We start from the raw sequence: 15,484 nt of genomic DNA, 5'->3' as shown, positions 1-15,484 counted from the left end.
AAACAGTCTATTTACTAGACAAACATTGATCTGACTTGCAGATAAAACCAAGTTAAAAACTGGGCAGGAATGGATAGTTTGCTTAAACACAAATATTTAAGCAAATCAAGAACAATAAATAAAATAATGAACAATTTGAATAAATTATACTTCAYTGAAAGTATAGTTTTCATGTAAATGCTTTTTCAGAAGAGGCAGTGCCTATAGTGAATGCAAACTAGCACTGAGGAGAAGCAGTCCATCTCTGAAGTCCAAGTCTGTCAAATTTGCAGATACTCAGACAAAAATATTATAATAGCATTCTCTGAACTGGGAAATTTAAACTCATGGTAGTTTTAAGTTAYGGAGGGAGCAGAAGAAAAACACTTTCAACAGCCCATTTCCCTCAGCTGCTGATCAAGCTACCATTTACAGTGAAATATTTTTTAATTACTGAAAAATATTGCCAGAGAGGAAACTCAGAAAAAAAAACATGTCCTGCACAGTTTCCCTCAAATGAGCAAAGTGGATTCTATAATTGTCTAGAATAAGCAGAGGCAACATGCATAAGGTATATATTGCACACCCCTTATGCTACAGCCAGTTCAGAACAGTGTTCATACTCCTGCTTTAAACACATGGAGAAGCTATCATGCTCTTTCAAAGCTTCTCCTCTAAAGCCTCTGAGTTTACCAGTTACAGCATCATAGCACTCAGATCTGTTAACAAATGCTCTGTAAAGAATATATTCTTATTATAGCTTCAAAATCATGACTTCTACTGGTACTTACATGCGCAATGTCTCCTTTTGTGCCAATGACCCTGTCCTGAGAGTGCTTGCTGAACTCCACATAGTGGTCATCAGGGAAGGAATGCCTGTAGATAAAGTCRGCGAGAACGTCAAGGAACTGCAGATTCAGATTACTTGTGTGAACTCGACACTACCACAACATCTGCAGCAAAGGTTCCAACACCACAAATCTCCCTAAGGTCTAGAAAAGACTTTCCTCCTCCAGTGACCACAGCAAACTACAACTCCGAAATGCTCCACTGGCATTTGCAGAAGAGTATCTATCACAGCCACATAGCCTTTACAGCAGATAAGTAAAAAAAACCACAAGCAGTAAGATCACAAGAGCTGTGATCAAATTACTACTGCAACAGCATCTGCCATGGACATAACACTATTTGCTGAGTGAGCAACACACAGCAATGGGAAAATGGAGAACACATGCAGGTCTGAGCATATTAAACTTTTTACCTGTAGAATGCCCTCTAGCTGACTTTAAACAGGTCACACCAAAACTGTTGCTTATAACCAAGGTAGACAACATTAAAAACCTTTTAAAAAAGAAGCTGCTTCTTTCCATTTTTCACGAGAACAGACAACAGTAAATTCTGAAAATAACTTAATGTAGCTTTCTTTATGGTATCCAGGCCTGAAGAATTCACCATGCAAATCACCATGCCAGTAAAATTCAGTATCTGGCTACAAAAATTATCAAGATAATTTGGTAGCACGAGAATGACATATTTCTTTGCCTTCAGAAACAACAGTGACTTTACTCATCCATCCTGAAGTAAAAGCATTTCAGAAAGGAGTATTTTTGCAAAGCTGTCTGTACCCAGTGAAACAGGGAAGACAGTAACGTAAGATAGAAAGTATCTAGTAAAGTAGTTCATCGCTAACATTGAGAGCTGTGCTCTACTGTTCTTTCAGAGTTTATTCTATGGGACTCTGCCTATTCTAACTGCAACACACCCCACAGCCGGATCAGAGTATACCTACTTCATATCAAAGACAGACTTCATTCCCCACAATGCAGACAAAGGTTGGCTCCATGTAGCTGATGTCAGCAATAAAGACCCATCCTGTATTTCCAAATGGGAGCGGTGGGAAGGACGAGAAAAGAATGGCAGAGAAAACACAGGTTATCATTATATCTATACATTTTAAATTGGACTTACAAGATTACAAGATGAATTTAAGAACTACAGCAGGTTTTGTGCTCACTAAACTCCTATGGGCTGATTTTATATATAATACAAAGATAGGAAGAAAAATGTTACAGACAGCAAAGGAAATGATTTATGATGTTAATACGCAGGATTATCTTGCTTTTATCTGCTAAAATTTGATGCCTTGTGAGTGGAGTTCACTCTACTTATAAATCAATTACTTTTATYTCCTCCTAGAACTATCCCCTCAAATTCCTTTTTACAACAAAGAATTGTTATACAAACTCTGATATCTTATCGCATCTCTCTCCTAAATACACTGCCACTTTAAGCATTTTCCCACATCCAGATACACATATTCATTATTTACAAAAGCACACAGCTACGACACACCTTTTCTATTATCTTGAGAAGAAAAACGGATTTCTAGAAACCACAGAGAGGGAATATGTAAATCTTACATTTCTGTCTCTAGTACTTTTATGACAGGCATTGCAGGCCAGCCAACATTTTGGATTTGCATATCCAAACAGGCCTAAAATACATTAGGGTTTAGGCTGTGACAGTTTCTAATACTCAGAAAGAAATCTTTAACTACTTACTCTGGATGGCTCAAGGTGCGTGATGGCAGAGTTATGGCAGTTGTAACTGGCCTCTTCCTGTCCACTGAATACATTGTAGAGTTTCAGCTGCCCTGTGCAAGTACCCAGCATTAAAAATCGTTCCCGTGCAGAAAACGCACAACAAGTAAAGCCACTTTCATCCTCATTTGCTTCCCGGAACACAGAAATTGGACGGAACCTAAGGAAAGTAGAAATACAAGGGTGACCCAAAAGACAGGGAGGGGGTGGAGRAAAAAAAAAGAAAAAAAAAAGACAGACGGACAGTTCTGTGATGATCTTAAGTTTAGTCCCTAAAAGTTATGTAGCTAAAAGCTGTGACTTTCTTCTGGGGAAAGCTAAATGTTAATTATAAGACAATTGCTCAAGCGAATATATCGTGCTTGCAATTTTCCAGGGTTTGTCTTGCATGATTTAAGTCCTTCTGTTACAGCACAGCACTACACTGAAGCACTTGGAGTCTGTCTTCACAGTTAGATTGATGGAAAACCTGTAATGTAGTCACCTGCAAAAACAGACAGCTAGCAAAAATTTTCTAACAGTCACAAAACGCTCAAAGCAACAAGGCATGGCACATCAGCTAAATAATCTCCTGTCATCATCATTTTCCAAGATGATGTTGGCTTTACTGTAAAGATCCTTTTCGCTATGTGTCATCTTTATTTTATGAACTTTCTATTACATCCTCTGGTTTAATCCCAGCAAAGAAAGGCCATACAGAAARGCTAGCAACTGGCAGTGCTGTAGATTAATCTGCAGGAGCAAAAATAAGGAACCTGCTGTCATTCATTTGTCAGTAGGCCTGGGTCTGCCACTGACCTACCTCAAGACTACGCTGCTCTGTTTCTCTCGTAAAATTAGCATTACATACTTACCTTCCAAAGGGAGACAAAAAACCATGAGCTTTCTTGGCTAATGTCACTAACAAATTATCATGACGCTGAAAAAGCAGAAGGCTACTTTAGGTGCTAAGAATTAGTGCTAAGGAGCAAGAGAAACAGAATGCTTCTAAAATTGCCTGTATCAAAGCTCTCCCAGTTGTCACTGGCAAATTAGAATACTTGTCGGTCCAAGGAGACTCCACAGCCTGAATCCAGGTAAGGCTTTTTGGCACAGGCAACACTCAGAGGAATCAAGAAATATTTTTCTCCCTTACCTGCTAAATATAAGGTGTCTATCAAAGCAGCCACCATCCACCCCTCCGTACTTCGGAAAGGCTGCCCTGCGGGTCAGCCGTGAGGTAAAGTTAGTTGGCGCTTGGCGCCTCTGTTTTGGCTCAGGACACTGGTGGGGAGTAAAGAGAGAGAAAGGGGGACAGGTGGCAACAGGGTTCTTGCAGCGGGCATGCTGCTCCCTAAGGTACTCTGTGATTATACTGTCCAGCGTGGGTGGGGAAGGAAGGTGTCTGTCCAGCTGCTTTTTGATAGCTGGGCTCTGGCTGTAGGCGCCATGGTCCGATTTTTGTCGCAACACTCTGATTTTTCTGCCGTTGCAGGGAGACGGCCTCTCCCGGACAAAGCTAATCCTGCCAATCAGAGGAGAGTTGCTGGCGTAAGAAGGGCCTGGAAGGGCAAGTGGACCTTGGGATGCAGATGGCCTTGCCTGAGCATGGACAGAGGTGGCAGTGGAACCTACAGAAGTGTGGCTACTCAAACGGGCTGAAATGCCATTAGCTATACGAGGAGTGCGAGGCAGGGCCACAGGAGAGGCAGCAGCCGCAACAGGGGTGAAGGCAGACGAATGAGACGCTGCAGTCATGGGAAGGTCAGCCTCTTTAGTAAGGACAGATGCAGTTTCTCCTAGGCCCTTAGAGATGAGATGGTTCCGAATCAGGAGCAGCAGCTCCTTCTCAGGAAACGTGATCCTTGACTGGGCCACCACATCCGCTTTCTGCAACCGAGCCAGGGAGACATCTGTGCCAATCAGCAATGGCTTTCCTGAGACACGCTCTATCAGCTCAGCGGCATATTTGCAGAATTTGACATGCTCACTGCGCTTGTCCTGAAGCACAGGCTCCTTCATCAGCTGCTGAATTTGACAGCTGCTGAAGAGGGGGAGCTTGCTGATGATCTGCCGGACAGTACTGCTGCGCGAGAGCCCCACCAAGGCTTTGCAGGCTAATGCTCGGATCTGATCTGCGTCCGTGATTGGCATTTTTATAGACAGCAATGACAGCAGCACTTTGATACCATTGTTAGACTGTACCACATTCCACATCTTAGCTAGCGTGTGCTCACTGCTCTTGGGGGCCTGAGGAAGCTTTCGCCGAGGAGTTCCAGAGATGAATTTGCCAATACTGGAGATGCGATTATCTGGGCCACATACACAGTTGATGATGATCTGAAGGGCTGATTTCTGAATCTCTGCATCATGGATGAAAAATTCACCCTCAGCAACTCCAAGGATGATGCTAATACCTAGTGAGAGGGAAAGAAATACTTTAAGACTCTAAACATATCTTACAGTTCATCAGAAAAGGAGTCATCTACTAATCTGTGGAAAATACGTAATTCATATTCATTCTGAGACTCGCTGAAGGGTTTTTTTTCCCTTCTAGTTAGTGTGAGACATTCTTCTACCTCTCCAGCAAAACATTTTCCCTCACTGATGCTCCTCTGCTTCATCATYAGTAATTAGGGAGTCAAGTGTAGCCTTCAAAGAGGGTGATCAGACATGGCCCAAGGTTTGCAATCTTGAGATATCTGGTACCGAGAAAGATGCATGAGCATGCCTCTGTGATACCTGTTACAGAACRCAGCTCTCTTCAAAAGTCAGGCCCTATTTAACGCGTAGGTCTTAAATCTGGTCCAGACACATCTCATTARTTTGCATACTGAATCTGCAGGTAGCCAATTAAGGAATAACTCAAACAAATACATAATTATTCCTCTCCCATATTCCCAAATGCCATATCCTCAGGAGACTTACATTTCTGGGAAGCTGAGGGAACCCAATAGTCCCATTACTAAAGGGGATTTGCCTGCATTTGTGTTTAATGAGGTCTTGGAAAACAAGCGAGTCAAAGATCATACCTTTGAATTTATAACCCAACCACAGTGTGAATCATGACACCATTTTAAACCACAATCTGCTCTACCGTTCATTCCCACCCCTGACAGTAACTTTGAATATACGAATCATTTTAGCCCTTTTCTCACTGTAGGTGAGAAACAGCCAGCTGAAACATCATGTAGTAGAAGACAACTGACATCTGTCTGTATCAATAGCACAAWCAACTTACCCACAGTAGAAACGGTAGATCCAGCTTCATCTAATACATCCACAGGTTCTGCCAGCTGCAACTGGATTTTAGGAACCACAGTCAGGATAGCTAGTACATCCAAAGCATATCTTACTGTGTCATTCCTGGAAGATGACAACAGAAAAGATTCTTAAAAGTGTACATATAGAGTTGTTTCAATAGGTTCCTAAAAGCATTGTAATTTAGTTTACACAAAAATAAGAGCGTTAAGATGAGTATCTGCAAAACCATTCTAAATTAAGATTTGCATTCTAATCTAAGATTTGACATCTAAGTTGGAAAATTACTACTGTCCAAAATATTCTCTAGCCAGTCACCAAAAAAGGAAGTTTCTCTGAGGTGAAGGAAAATTGTGTAGCAGTAAGACATGCCATTATGATACAGAAAAAGGCACCAACTTAAGCAACAGTTTAGAGAAATATTGGTGCAGAAGATCAAAAGARTTGTTGAGCAAGAGGTGTAAGAAAATGAATGCAAGAAAATCTAGTTTGAGACAGCAAATTAAAGAAGAAAAAAGGGACTTTTAAGATGAGAATGATAAGTACCCTCTAAAATTTGGAGGAAAACACTCCACTATTCTAAAAGTAGACCCAAAGAACTGAAAAAACTTCACATCTGTGGTAAGCAGAGGATCACTGAAGTTACTGAGTAACTGTAAAGTCTAAGGCTAAGTCTCATCCTCCTAATCCCCAAATCAGATCATAAAATTAGATGTAGCATGGATTTTTAGTAACAAACACTATTTCTGAATTCAATAATCCAGATAAAAGAGAGGAGCAAGGGGTAYATTCTGACATACCAGCCACAGACTGAGACGGCACTGACCTTTTGAGGGAGGACATTTAGGGAAGGATATGGGGGACCAAGACAACGGCAGCTTTTACTGTACACAAACTCCTCACCGCTGATGGAAGGGGGAAGGTCGATAAGCCAATGTGGCAAGGTAGGAGTTAACCCAGGCAGCAATTAGGAAACAGCTGCAGAGAATAAGACACAGGAGAACAGAAGCTACCCAGGAGAGGCAACCTGAGAGGGGGAAGGAGGAGGATGCAGCAAGGGGACTGCATAAACAAAACAGATTTCAAGAGCTTTCAAGACAAGTTAGGCAAGCAGCTCCCATAGACAGCAGAGATCAGGAAGGAGGAGTCCTGGTGATGAGCATACAGCTGATGACAGCTGCATATAGCTGACATTGACTCACCAGTAAGTGTGTATCTAGAGAGGACTACACCTTCACTATGGGAGCACATGTTCATTAGGAAAACAGAAGAACCTTGTAACCATCCTCCCTTTGAGCTAGGCACAGGATCTTAATGTTTTTCCTCTCAGAGCSTGGTGCAGCTCTCTTTTTAGTAACAACACCGATGATGAAGATTTAGGAGAGGAAAGGGAAGGAGCAAAGAGGTGCCACAGAAATTTAACAGAACACCATGGTGCACCCAGAAGGCATCTGAGGCCAAGACAGGGGAGAGAACAGAGCAACTCTCTACAAACTCACTGGTTGTATTTCAGCTAGAGACATTAACCTCAGCAAAGCACAGAAACAGTCTTCAGTGTTTTTCCTCTCTCAAACCCTGGCTTGTTGCATACATCTCCATCATGCAGTTACTCAGCAAACTTCAAATACCAACAAATTGGTGATACACAATGTCCTTCCTTGAGCCAGCTTAGCTTGTGACATCCAAAGGGACATTCCACTTCCCTCCAGAATTAAGACATGCCTTGATTTTGCCTTCTGCTTTAAAGGTTTTCTAGCCTCTGATAATAATGTAATTAGTTCTTCTGCATCAAAAAGGTAAGCAAATTTTGAGACAGAGAAAACAGCACAGAATTGTGACTCAGCTCTACAGAGATACTGATTTCAGAAACCTTGTGACATAKCCCTCTCTACCTCATTAGTGTGGTCCAGCTTTCCACAATGTTTACTTTCATAAGCACCATGTAACTATGCCACAAGGCCTGCCTAAACTCTATGCACCTACCTCAGATGCTTTCTCTAACAGAGGGAGGAAATCTAAAAGTTTTGATGCCTTGCCTGAGTGTCACCGTTTACTGCAGTAAATAAATGCAGTACTACAGCAAAGAGCTCACCTTGCATAGTATGTCTTCCAGTTGCATGCTATTGAAATGAGCTGAAGCATGAGTTGCACACAAGACAACTTGAGAAAGACCTCTGCAGGCTCCCAGTAGAGCTGTGCTGGACCATACTCAATGAGAAACTCCATCATCTCTACAATCTGCTCATGAGTGTAGGAACAGGCCTGCAGGGAAAAGAGTTACAAGCACTGGAAAGATTACAAATGTCCAGATAATTCCTAGCAGTGAAAGGCCTAAACTGAAAACTGCATTCACATCAAAACTGAGAGGCTATTGTTCTTCCTTGCAGACTAAATACTGACTTTGTGAGTTATTCTCCAGCTATTAAAGAAAAAAGAAGCAACTGCCACTATAATATACAATAAGCAGCTTAATAATATCCTTTAAGTTTCTTTGCTACTGCAGAAAGGTTGGATGAATTTAGAAAAGTTATATTAAAATTCCAGGCTGTTTTTAAATTACTAATCTAGCAGTTACTAGACCATCATTCAGAAGAAATCTCTGCTAAAGAATCAAAAGAGGCTGCAAGAAGTTAGAGTTCCTAAATTCCAACTACAAAAAATACTGAAGAAAAAGGAAATRCCAAACAAGCTTGCCATTCACCTCCAAGTCAAAAACTCTTAAATCACACAAAATGACAACAGCTTATATGTGTTACTATTTTAATTGCTGAAAACAAGTGGTATTTTTCATAGCAGCCAAAAGAACACATTCCAACATTTCTGAAAAACCATCATAAACAAACCAGAAATGAATGTGCTCCCTCAGAATAAGTGGCCAGAAAATTCATTTTAAAATCATTTTGCAGGGAGGAAAAATCATGGCCAACACAAGTGTTTCCCATCTCATTTCTAAAAAATATGGTGTCCTACAGACACATTTGACTTGTCACTATCAAATGAAATTCTCATTAAAATTTTTCAAATTACGTACTTTTCTGTAACTGCAGATTATGTCCTTTCAAGCTTAAAAGCATAAAAAGAATCCATGAGTATCAAAAATAACTTGGTTTTAATACCTTTAACTTAAGTTTTTGAAACATGGCAGTAGAACTATGGGAAAAAAAATGAGAACTCTAATCAGATTTAGTTCAGATGCATCTTAGAGACTTTTCTACATTTTTTTCAATGGCAGTGACAGCCCACAGGGCTGAGACCAAAAAAAAAAAAAAAAAAAAAAAAGGCACAAAAACACCCTATCAACTGCCTAGTGATTCCACTGGCTTCAAAGATCCACGTATTCCTGCAGCTCAGATTCACTCAAAAAACACCACAACACTAAAAGCTTGCAACATGTTGCTCACCTTGTAAGGGGGCTGTGGATGGACAAGAATGCCACCCTCAGTGCGCTGAAGTGACTGCTTCACTTGCTCAAGTTTGATGGCAAGGTGAGCCTCAAAGTACCTTCGCAAGGCCATGCAGGTGTGTTTCCCAGTCTGCCGACTGGCAAAGATCTCATCATCACTCAGCAGGGCTCCTTGGTCTTCCAGGTTTAAGATCTCAAGTGTGCTTATCTACAGAAAGAGTTGGTGGGGGGGTAGGGGAAGTGGGCAGAGAGAGAGAGGATATTTCACTAGCTCACTCTTCAGAACAAAAAGCACCTACAATTCTCAGTTAGACAACTGATGAAAGCTTTCGCTGTTCCGACAGCTATCTGTTTGCATTAATAGCAAGTCCAGGAAGGACCGTTCCTTCTCCTTTGTCATTTATGAGAAAAGAAATTCCGAAGTCACACGAGTGCAGACCTGGAGGCAGTGTTGTACAACTAAGCATTATATTACATAACACAAAGTGTAGTTACATCCTGCAGTGGAGAATAGTGCATGCCCTTCAATTAGCACCAACATAAGCTGTTATGACCATACAACAATACCATGCAGACAGAGCAGCTTTTGCATAATTAGATTTATATGGTACTGTGAGTAACACMGTCATACTGCAACACAGCACAAACATAGCTATAATTCTGAAACCAGGCTGAACGTGTCTGCATCCAAAAGGTGCATGAGAACACCACACACGCATGTGGAATGGCAAGAAACCTGGGAACTACYGCTAAGCCCCCACTGTTTGAGTGAGCTTTGCTAAGACAGGAGTTGCACCAAAAAGCTCTCCAAAGGTAGCAAGTCTCTGGACAATGATTAGAACAAAAATAAATATTAAAAGATGAAGGAATCTTCATGCCTATTGCACAGAAAACTCACCACTGTTTTCCCATCTCTTGGTAACCGAGGAGGGAAAAATACACTCAGAATTCTTCACAGCAAGTAACTGTAAAAGGTACAAAACCTCACACTAAAACAACATTCAAAATCTAAGAAGGCTACAAGCCTTACCAGGTTAACCAGACGACGAAGGCCATCATGCCTATCGAAGAGTTCCAGGACAGCACGGAAGGAGAAGCAAATGGAGAAGAACATGGTAGCATGGCAGCAGCCTGAGGCGTGAGAGCACTCCATCAGCCATAGGGTGTAGTTCACTACATCCGAGAGCACGTTATGGGGATGCATGCACACCTAGAAAGCAAGAGACTTGTGAGAAGTACTACAAACAGATTGCAGAAGAGAAATCAATTAGTCTGAGGAGAATGAGGTTTCTCTGAGAGGCAAACAGACAATTGCTACTGGCCCATTCCCAGACCTAAATACAGTAATAACAGCAATCTTAAATGCAGTGTAATTCCAGAGAGTCTCTCGATGCACCATTTTGAGCTATCCAAAAAGCACTCCAATGAGCTGAAATCAGAGAAGGAAGAGACATTCCCAACAAAGAAGCAAAAATTCCACTGAATGTAAGTAACAGCATCATACACTACACTGAAGTTCGAGCAGACTTCAGCAGCAAAGTATAAGGGAAGAATAAAGATCATCAAACGCAAATCTAAAGCTTGAGCTTTTGCTGTGAAGTGACAGTTTAGTCGGTCTCTTTCTTTTCTCAGAACCTGTCTTTGAGACCTGCAGACCATGTGCACAGAGCTGAGCTTTTCCATACAGTTGTTAGCTCCCAATGATGAGGAAATCTGAACCCTCTGTCAGGGTCAGTGCCAGCAGGAACAGCATAAGGAGCTAAAGCATCAGTACCAGTTGCTTTTATGAAAGTTAGATTTTTTTGGTCTCTTCTCTGCCAGCATTAGACACACTCAGAGGTGACTATATTACCACCTCCAGTCTTTCCCCCCCCCTCCAAGATCTGAGGCTTGGTACAGACTAAATGGCAAGGGACTGCCACTTGAAGCTGGCTTCATCCAAACTCCACAGAGCACARAGACTTGTGTTTGCCCAAAGCAAAAATAAATCTGCTCTACCTGCTTCCTGTCAATATTAGGGATACCAGCTCACTGATGAGACAGTGTCACTACAAACAGCTGCATATCTTTATAACATGGCATGAGGATGCCATGGAGAAGAAATCCCCATGCAGCTCCTTACTGCAGCTTTTTCTTTTGAAGAACTATGAAAGCAGCAAGCAGAACAAAACAAAACAAAAAAACAAACAAAAAAAAGGAGGGGGCAGGGGTAGGGAAGAGGGCAGAGAGTTTTCTCATGCCAGGTATCAAAGTTCAGAGAAACACCAAGGCAGTTCATATACAGCCAGGGTCCATCTTACTGACATAGTGGCAAAAAGTAGTGGAAAGAACATTATGCTTATTTCACCTTTCATGCCCTCATAAGGAAGATAAAACAGAGGGCATATAGATGGTCCTGTCAACTGTGATTACCAAAAGGTTTTTGAGCCCACTCATATGAATGCCTGCAGAATAAAAATGCCATCAGAATCCATACTGATACATCTGCAAACAACTACTACCATTTTAGCCTCTGTGTGCTTAATAGTGTTAAGCATGTCAAATCAAAACAGAGATTCAGGCAGTACCAGAAACTAGGAAAGAATATACAAAAATGTTAAGTTACTAGTTTAACTTCTATCTTCAACTTAAAAAAACACTCCCAGTGACAGGCCTGGAAGCACCAGCCATCACTCTGGAAGTGCTTAAAGCATTCAATTGCCTTGAACAAATCTTAAAGCAGGATGCCTTGAACAAATCTTAAAGTAGGATGCTCCCAAATGCCAGTACTAAGGCTCACAAGGCAAGTTGAAAGTGTCTGTCTTTTCTGGCATGATAGCAGCTACAGAATAAATTGGATCATTTCCTAAATCTGGATCAGCACGGATGTGCTGCTGCCAGTATAAGGAAGCAAATATAATCACCATTTAAAGTATTTGGGAAACTGAAGCTTAAGGGAAGACTGCCATACCAACCCATCTGAAGAGATCCTCACGAAGTAGCACTAAATAAACTGACAAGAGGAGCCTTTCACGAATTTCTTTTCATGATAAAACATGAGGGGAGGAACTTACCTTCATCAGCAGCTATTTCCACATGTATAAACTCAGGCCTTAGAGAGCCCTTAGTACTGTTTAACTTGATTTGCTGCCCAATGGAGAGTAGACTGCAACAGAGGACCTAAGCAGGTCTAACAACATCAAAGAAACTACACCACTATTTATGTACATCCCACCGACTCCGCACATACCATTTGCTCAAACAAATTTGCTTTTGAGCTGTTCACTGTTTGAACTCTGATCGGAAGAGAAGTCCCTCAAAACCACGGGAATCACTACAGTTCTATTAAAAGAACGTCTCTTACCCTCTCCATGGCATCTTGATTGTAAGACAAATAATATAAACACATGGAGACCCCCGTGGCTGCCATAGAAGGACGTGGGATCTCTAGCAATTTTTGCACTCCTCCATGAGCAACAAACTCCGTCGCAAACTTGTTGTGCAGCAGCAACGACGCCAAATGCTATGGAAAGATGAAAGTGGATTAGACTAGAATTCTTCCAATTGCTGTCCACTCTCCCTCCCCGTCTAGGAAGGCAGATGGCAAAAAAAACCCAGCACCCCTTGCTTGTCCCTTTTTTTCCACCTCCCATTAAACTGAACTGTAGAATGTAATATTTAGCCAATATATTACTTTTATATGGCTTGTAACAGTTAGGGAGGCATAATTACTATAAAAGTGCCATCAATATAGCAAGTTATTTCGCTTGAATACTGCCTGAAGAGATTGTTCAGGTTTTCTGCCAGAGTAATTTAAATGAAGCTTAGATATCTACTTCTTGCCAGTGTACTCCAGAGACTGGAATTATAAGTTGTTGAGGTTACAGCAGTCCTGCTAAAAACAAGGAAAGACATCACAAACCTTTCTACTCAGCTGATCACCTTCACCTGTTGCAGATTTTCAGGTATGAGTTGGTACAAACTCCAGTCACTAAATACATAGCTCTTGCTTCCTAGTTGGACTAATCTAGGCTAAACTTATGCTGCTAGAAAAGGTAGTCCTGCCTTTCTTCCCCATTCCCTGTTTCTGCTCCATTCCTTGTGCCAACACCAGCATTAAAGCAGTATCTAAATTAATGTCAAACTGATCTGTCTGAAAGCTACTGTGGGAAGCAAAACAAAACAAAACAGTGAGCTTTGGGCAGAAATTGAACCACAGGAAGTTCCGCCTGACTGTGAGGGGGAATTTCTTCACTGTGAGAGTGACAGAGCACTGGAAGAGGTTGCCCAGAGAGGCTGTGGAGTCTCCTTCTCTGGAGATAGTCAAGGCGTGCCTGGATGCAACCCTGTCTAACATGCTCAAGGTGACCCTGCTGAGCAAGGAGGTTGGACTAGATGATCTCCAGAGGGCCCTTCCAACCTCACCGATTCTGTGATTTACTCCAGACTGGCTCCTTTATCTGGTTCACTACATGGCTGCATGAATGTTAGGGCAGGAACGAGGTAAGAAATGGTACCGAAAACATATGCAGTCACAAAAGGATAGAGGAAAAAAGTTTAAGATGTAGATTTGTTTGTTAAGATGTTATTTGYCTTCTAAATGGCATTCATATCTAGTCAGTGATCTAGAGTTAGTAATCGATACTGCTGCACTCTTCTTTTGGTCAGAAGAGTTCCCTATAATTACAGATATCTGTAAATTCTTTGTTTTCTCTTTGTAGATTAGAAGCATTTTTAAGACGGGGGAGATGGTGGAAGGATGTCCCTCACCAGAAGTACTACAAAAAGGTTTCTTGTACCATAGCAAAAGGTAAATGACAAGAGCAAAAAAGGCAGCTATAAGAGGTTGTTTTTACCCTTCCTGCAAAAGGAATGTAAGAAAAGGAAAGCAACTGAGAAATTATCCAGTGAGACACAATGTCTTCTTCCGATTTTTTCTATATTAACTCACTTTCTAAATCACTATGAAATATTCAAGGTTGCATTCACACTTTGTATATGCCACACTGCTGGCAAAGAAAGTTTTACAAAATGAAGGTTAAAAACTACAGTTAAAACTCAAGTGGGCAGCTGCACTGAAGTTCACTGTACTTCACTGTACTACCTACAAGTAATAATAAGGGTAAACAATAAATAAAAAGGGACAATAAGAACCACTGCACACGCACACATGCACACCCCAACTCAGGTAACTGGCACCTTTTGTGGGAAAACCATTCCTTGGAAATAAATCCTCAAATGGCAAATCAAAGCATTAATGAATCAGAAAGATGACTCTGGAGGATCAGAGACAGCAAGAAACTCACAGGAAAACATAACCTGTGCTGCTGCTGCACTACAGGTTCAGATAGGGAGGGTTATTTTGGGTTTTCATTTCTCAGGGGAGATAACCTACAGATAGTTTTGTATAAGCAATCGTATTTCAAACACCAAGCACAGAGATGTCACGCTGGGAGTGAGTTGCTTATGCTTCTCATCCCTTACAAATGTCCCTTGAGAAGACAGGCAGTGACATAACTTAGGAGTGCCATCTAAGGGCAGCAGAACCACAAGTGTTATATAGAGAAAAGAATTATCATCATCTTCAGACAGGCAGATGGCAGGGGAAAATAGTGGTGCTTACCTCACAATTAAGACTTTTTTATCCCCCCCCCTTTTTTTTAATATTTCAGATTTTAAAAAACCCTCAAACCTCAATGCATTTAAGCTGAATCAAAGTCAATTCCAATCCCAGGGGAGCCTGCAAGAGGTACAGGCCTCAAAGTGGTGAGCATTCAACTTTGACACATGCAGCAGACATGCACTTGCAGCGTTTGTTACAGCAAACTTCTTTGCATTAAGTAGTTTACCTTAAGGGCTTCAAAAGTGAGCAGTACATCGTTGGTTCGCTTCAGATCAATGTAGTACATCATCAGCTCTCTTGACCCGAGTTGCATAAAGATGGGCAGCAGCTGAGAAAAATTGAATTAAAAGGCTAGCTGAATGTTTCATGGGAAAGTCAAGGTCTCTTTTGGTTTTTACTCTCTCAAGCCCCCAATTTTCCCCTATTAGGAGATACCTGTTATGAGAGGTCAGTGGTAACCAGCTCCATCCATAGGAAGCAATAAAGGTTAACAGACCTCTTGTAATACATCTGCTGACTGCAGCAAGGTGCATGACAGCTGCCACATGGAAATCTTAAGACACTCCTTCAAGTGCGGCTATGGCAAGTCCACACAGATACCACCCTGGCGATAGGTTCCACTTTCCATCTGTGCAAAGACAACTACCCAACAACCGAACA

At 41.5% G+C, this 15,484-nt stretch overlaps 1 protein-coding gene across 5 annotated transcripts in view; it reads right to left on the bottom strand.

The window, feature by feature from the left end:
• DCAF1 (DDB1 and CUL4 associated factor 1) overlaps positions 1-15,484 on the bottom strand; it is a 54,954-nt gene that overhangs the window by 23,861 nt on the left and 15,609 nt on the right. For all 5 annotated transcript variants that reach the window (XR_014896669.1, XR_014896668.1, XR_014896670.1 and 2 more), the window contains exons 8-17: positions 15,051-15,152; positions 12,566-12,724; positions 10,253-10,432; positions 9,221-9,430; positions 7,912-8,081; positions 5,800-5,924; positions 3,715-4,975; positions 2,541-2,739; positions 1,769-1,851; positions 771-855 (exon numbers count right to left, since the gene is read on the bottom strand). Coding sequence is in view for 2 of the 5 variants with exons in the window: in XM_085311600.1 (XP_085167726.1) it covers positions 771-855; positions 1,769-1,851; positions 2,541-2,739; positions 3,715-4,975; positions 5,800-5,924; positions 7,912-8,081; positions 9,221-9,430; positions 10,253-10,432; positions 12,566-12,724; positions 15,051-15,152 (2,574 nt within the window). In the remaining 3 variants the exon portion in view is untranslated. The remainder of the gene's footprint in view (positions 1-770; positions 856-1,768; positions 1,852-2,540; positions 2,740-3,714; positions 4,976-5,799; positions 5,925-7,911; positions 8,082-9,220; positions 9,431-10,252; positions 10,433-12,565; positions 12,725-15,050; positions 15,153-15,484) is intronic.

Source organism: Rhea americana, unplaced genomic scaffold (genome assembly GCF_003343005.1).
Source record: "Rhea americana isolate MKP2758 unplaced genomic scaffold, rheAme1 scaffold_345, whole genome shotgun sequence".
NCBI lineage: Eukaryota > Metazoa > Chordata > Aves > Rheiformes > Rheidae > Rhea > Rhea americana.
This window is presented reverse-complemented; position numbering and strand designations above follow the sequence as displayed.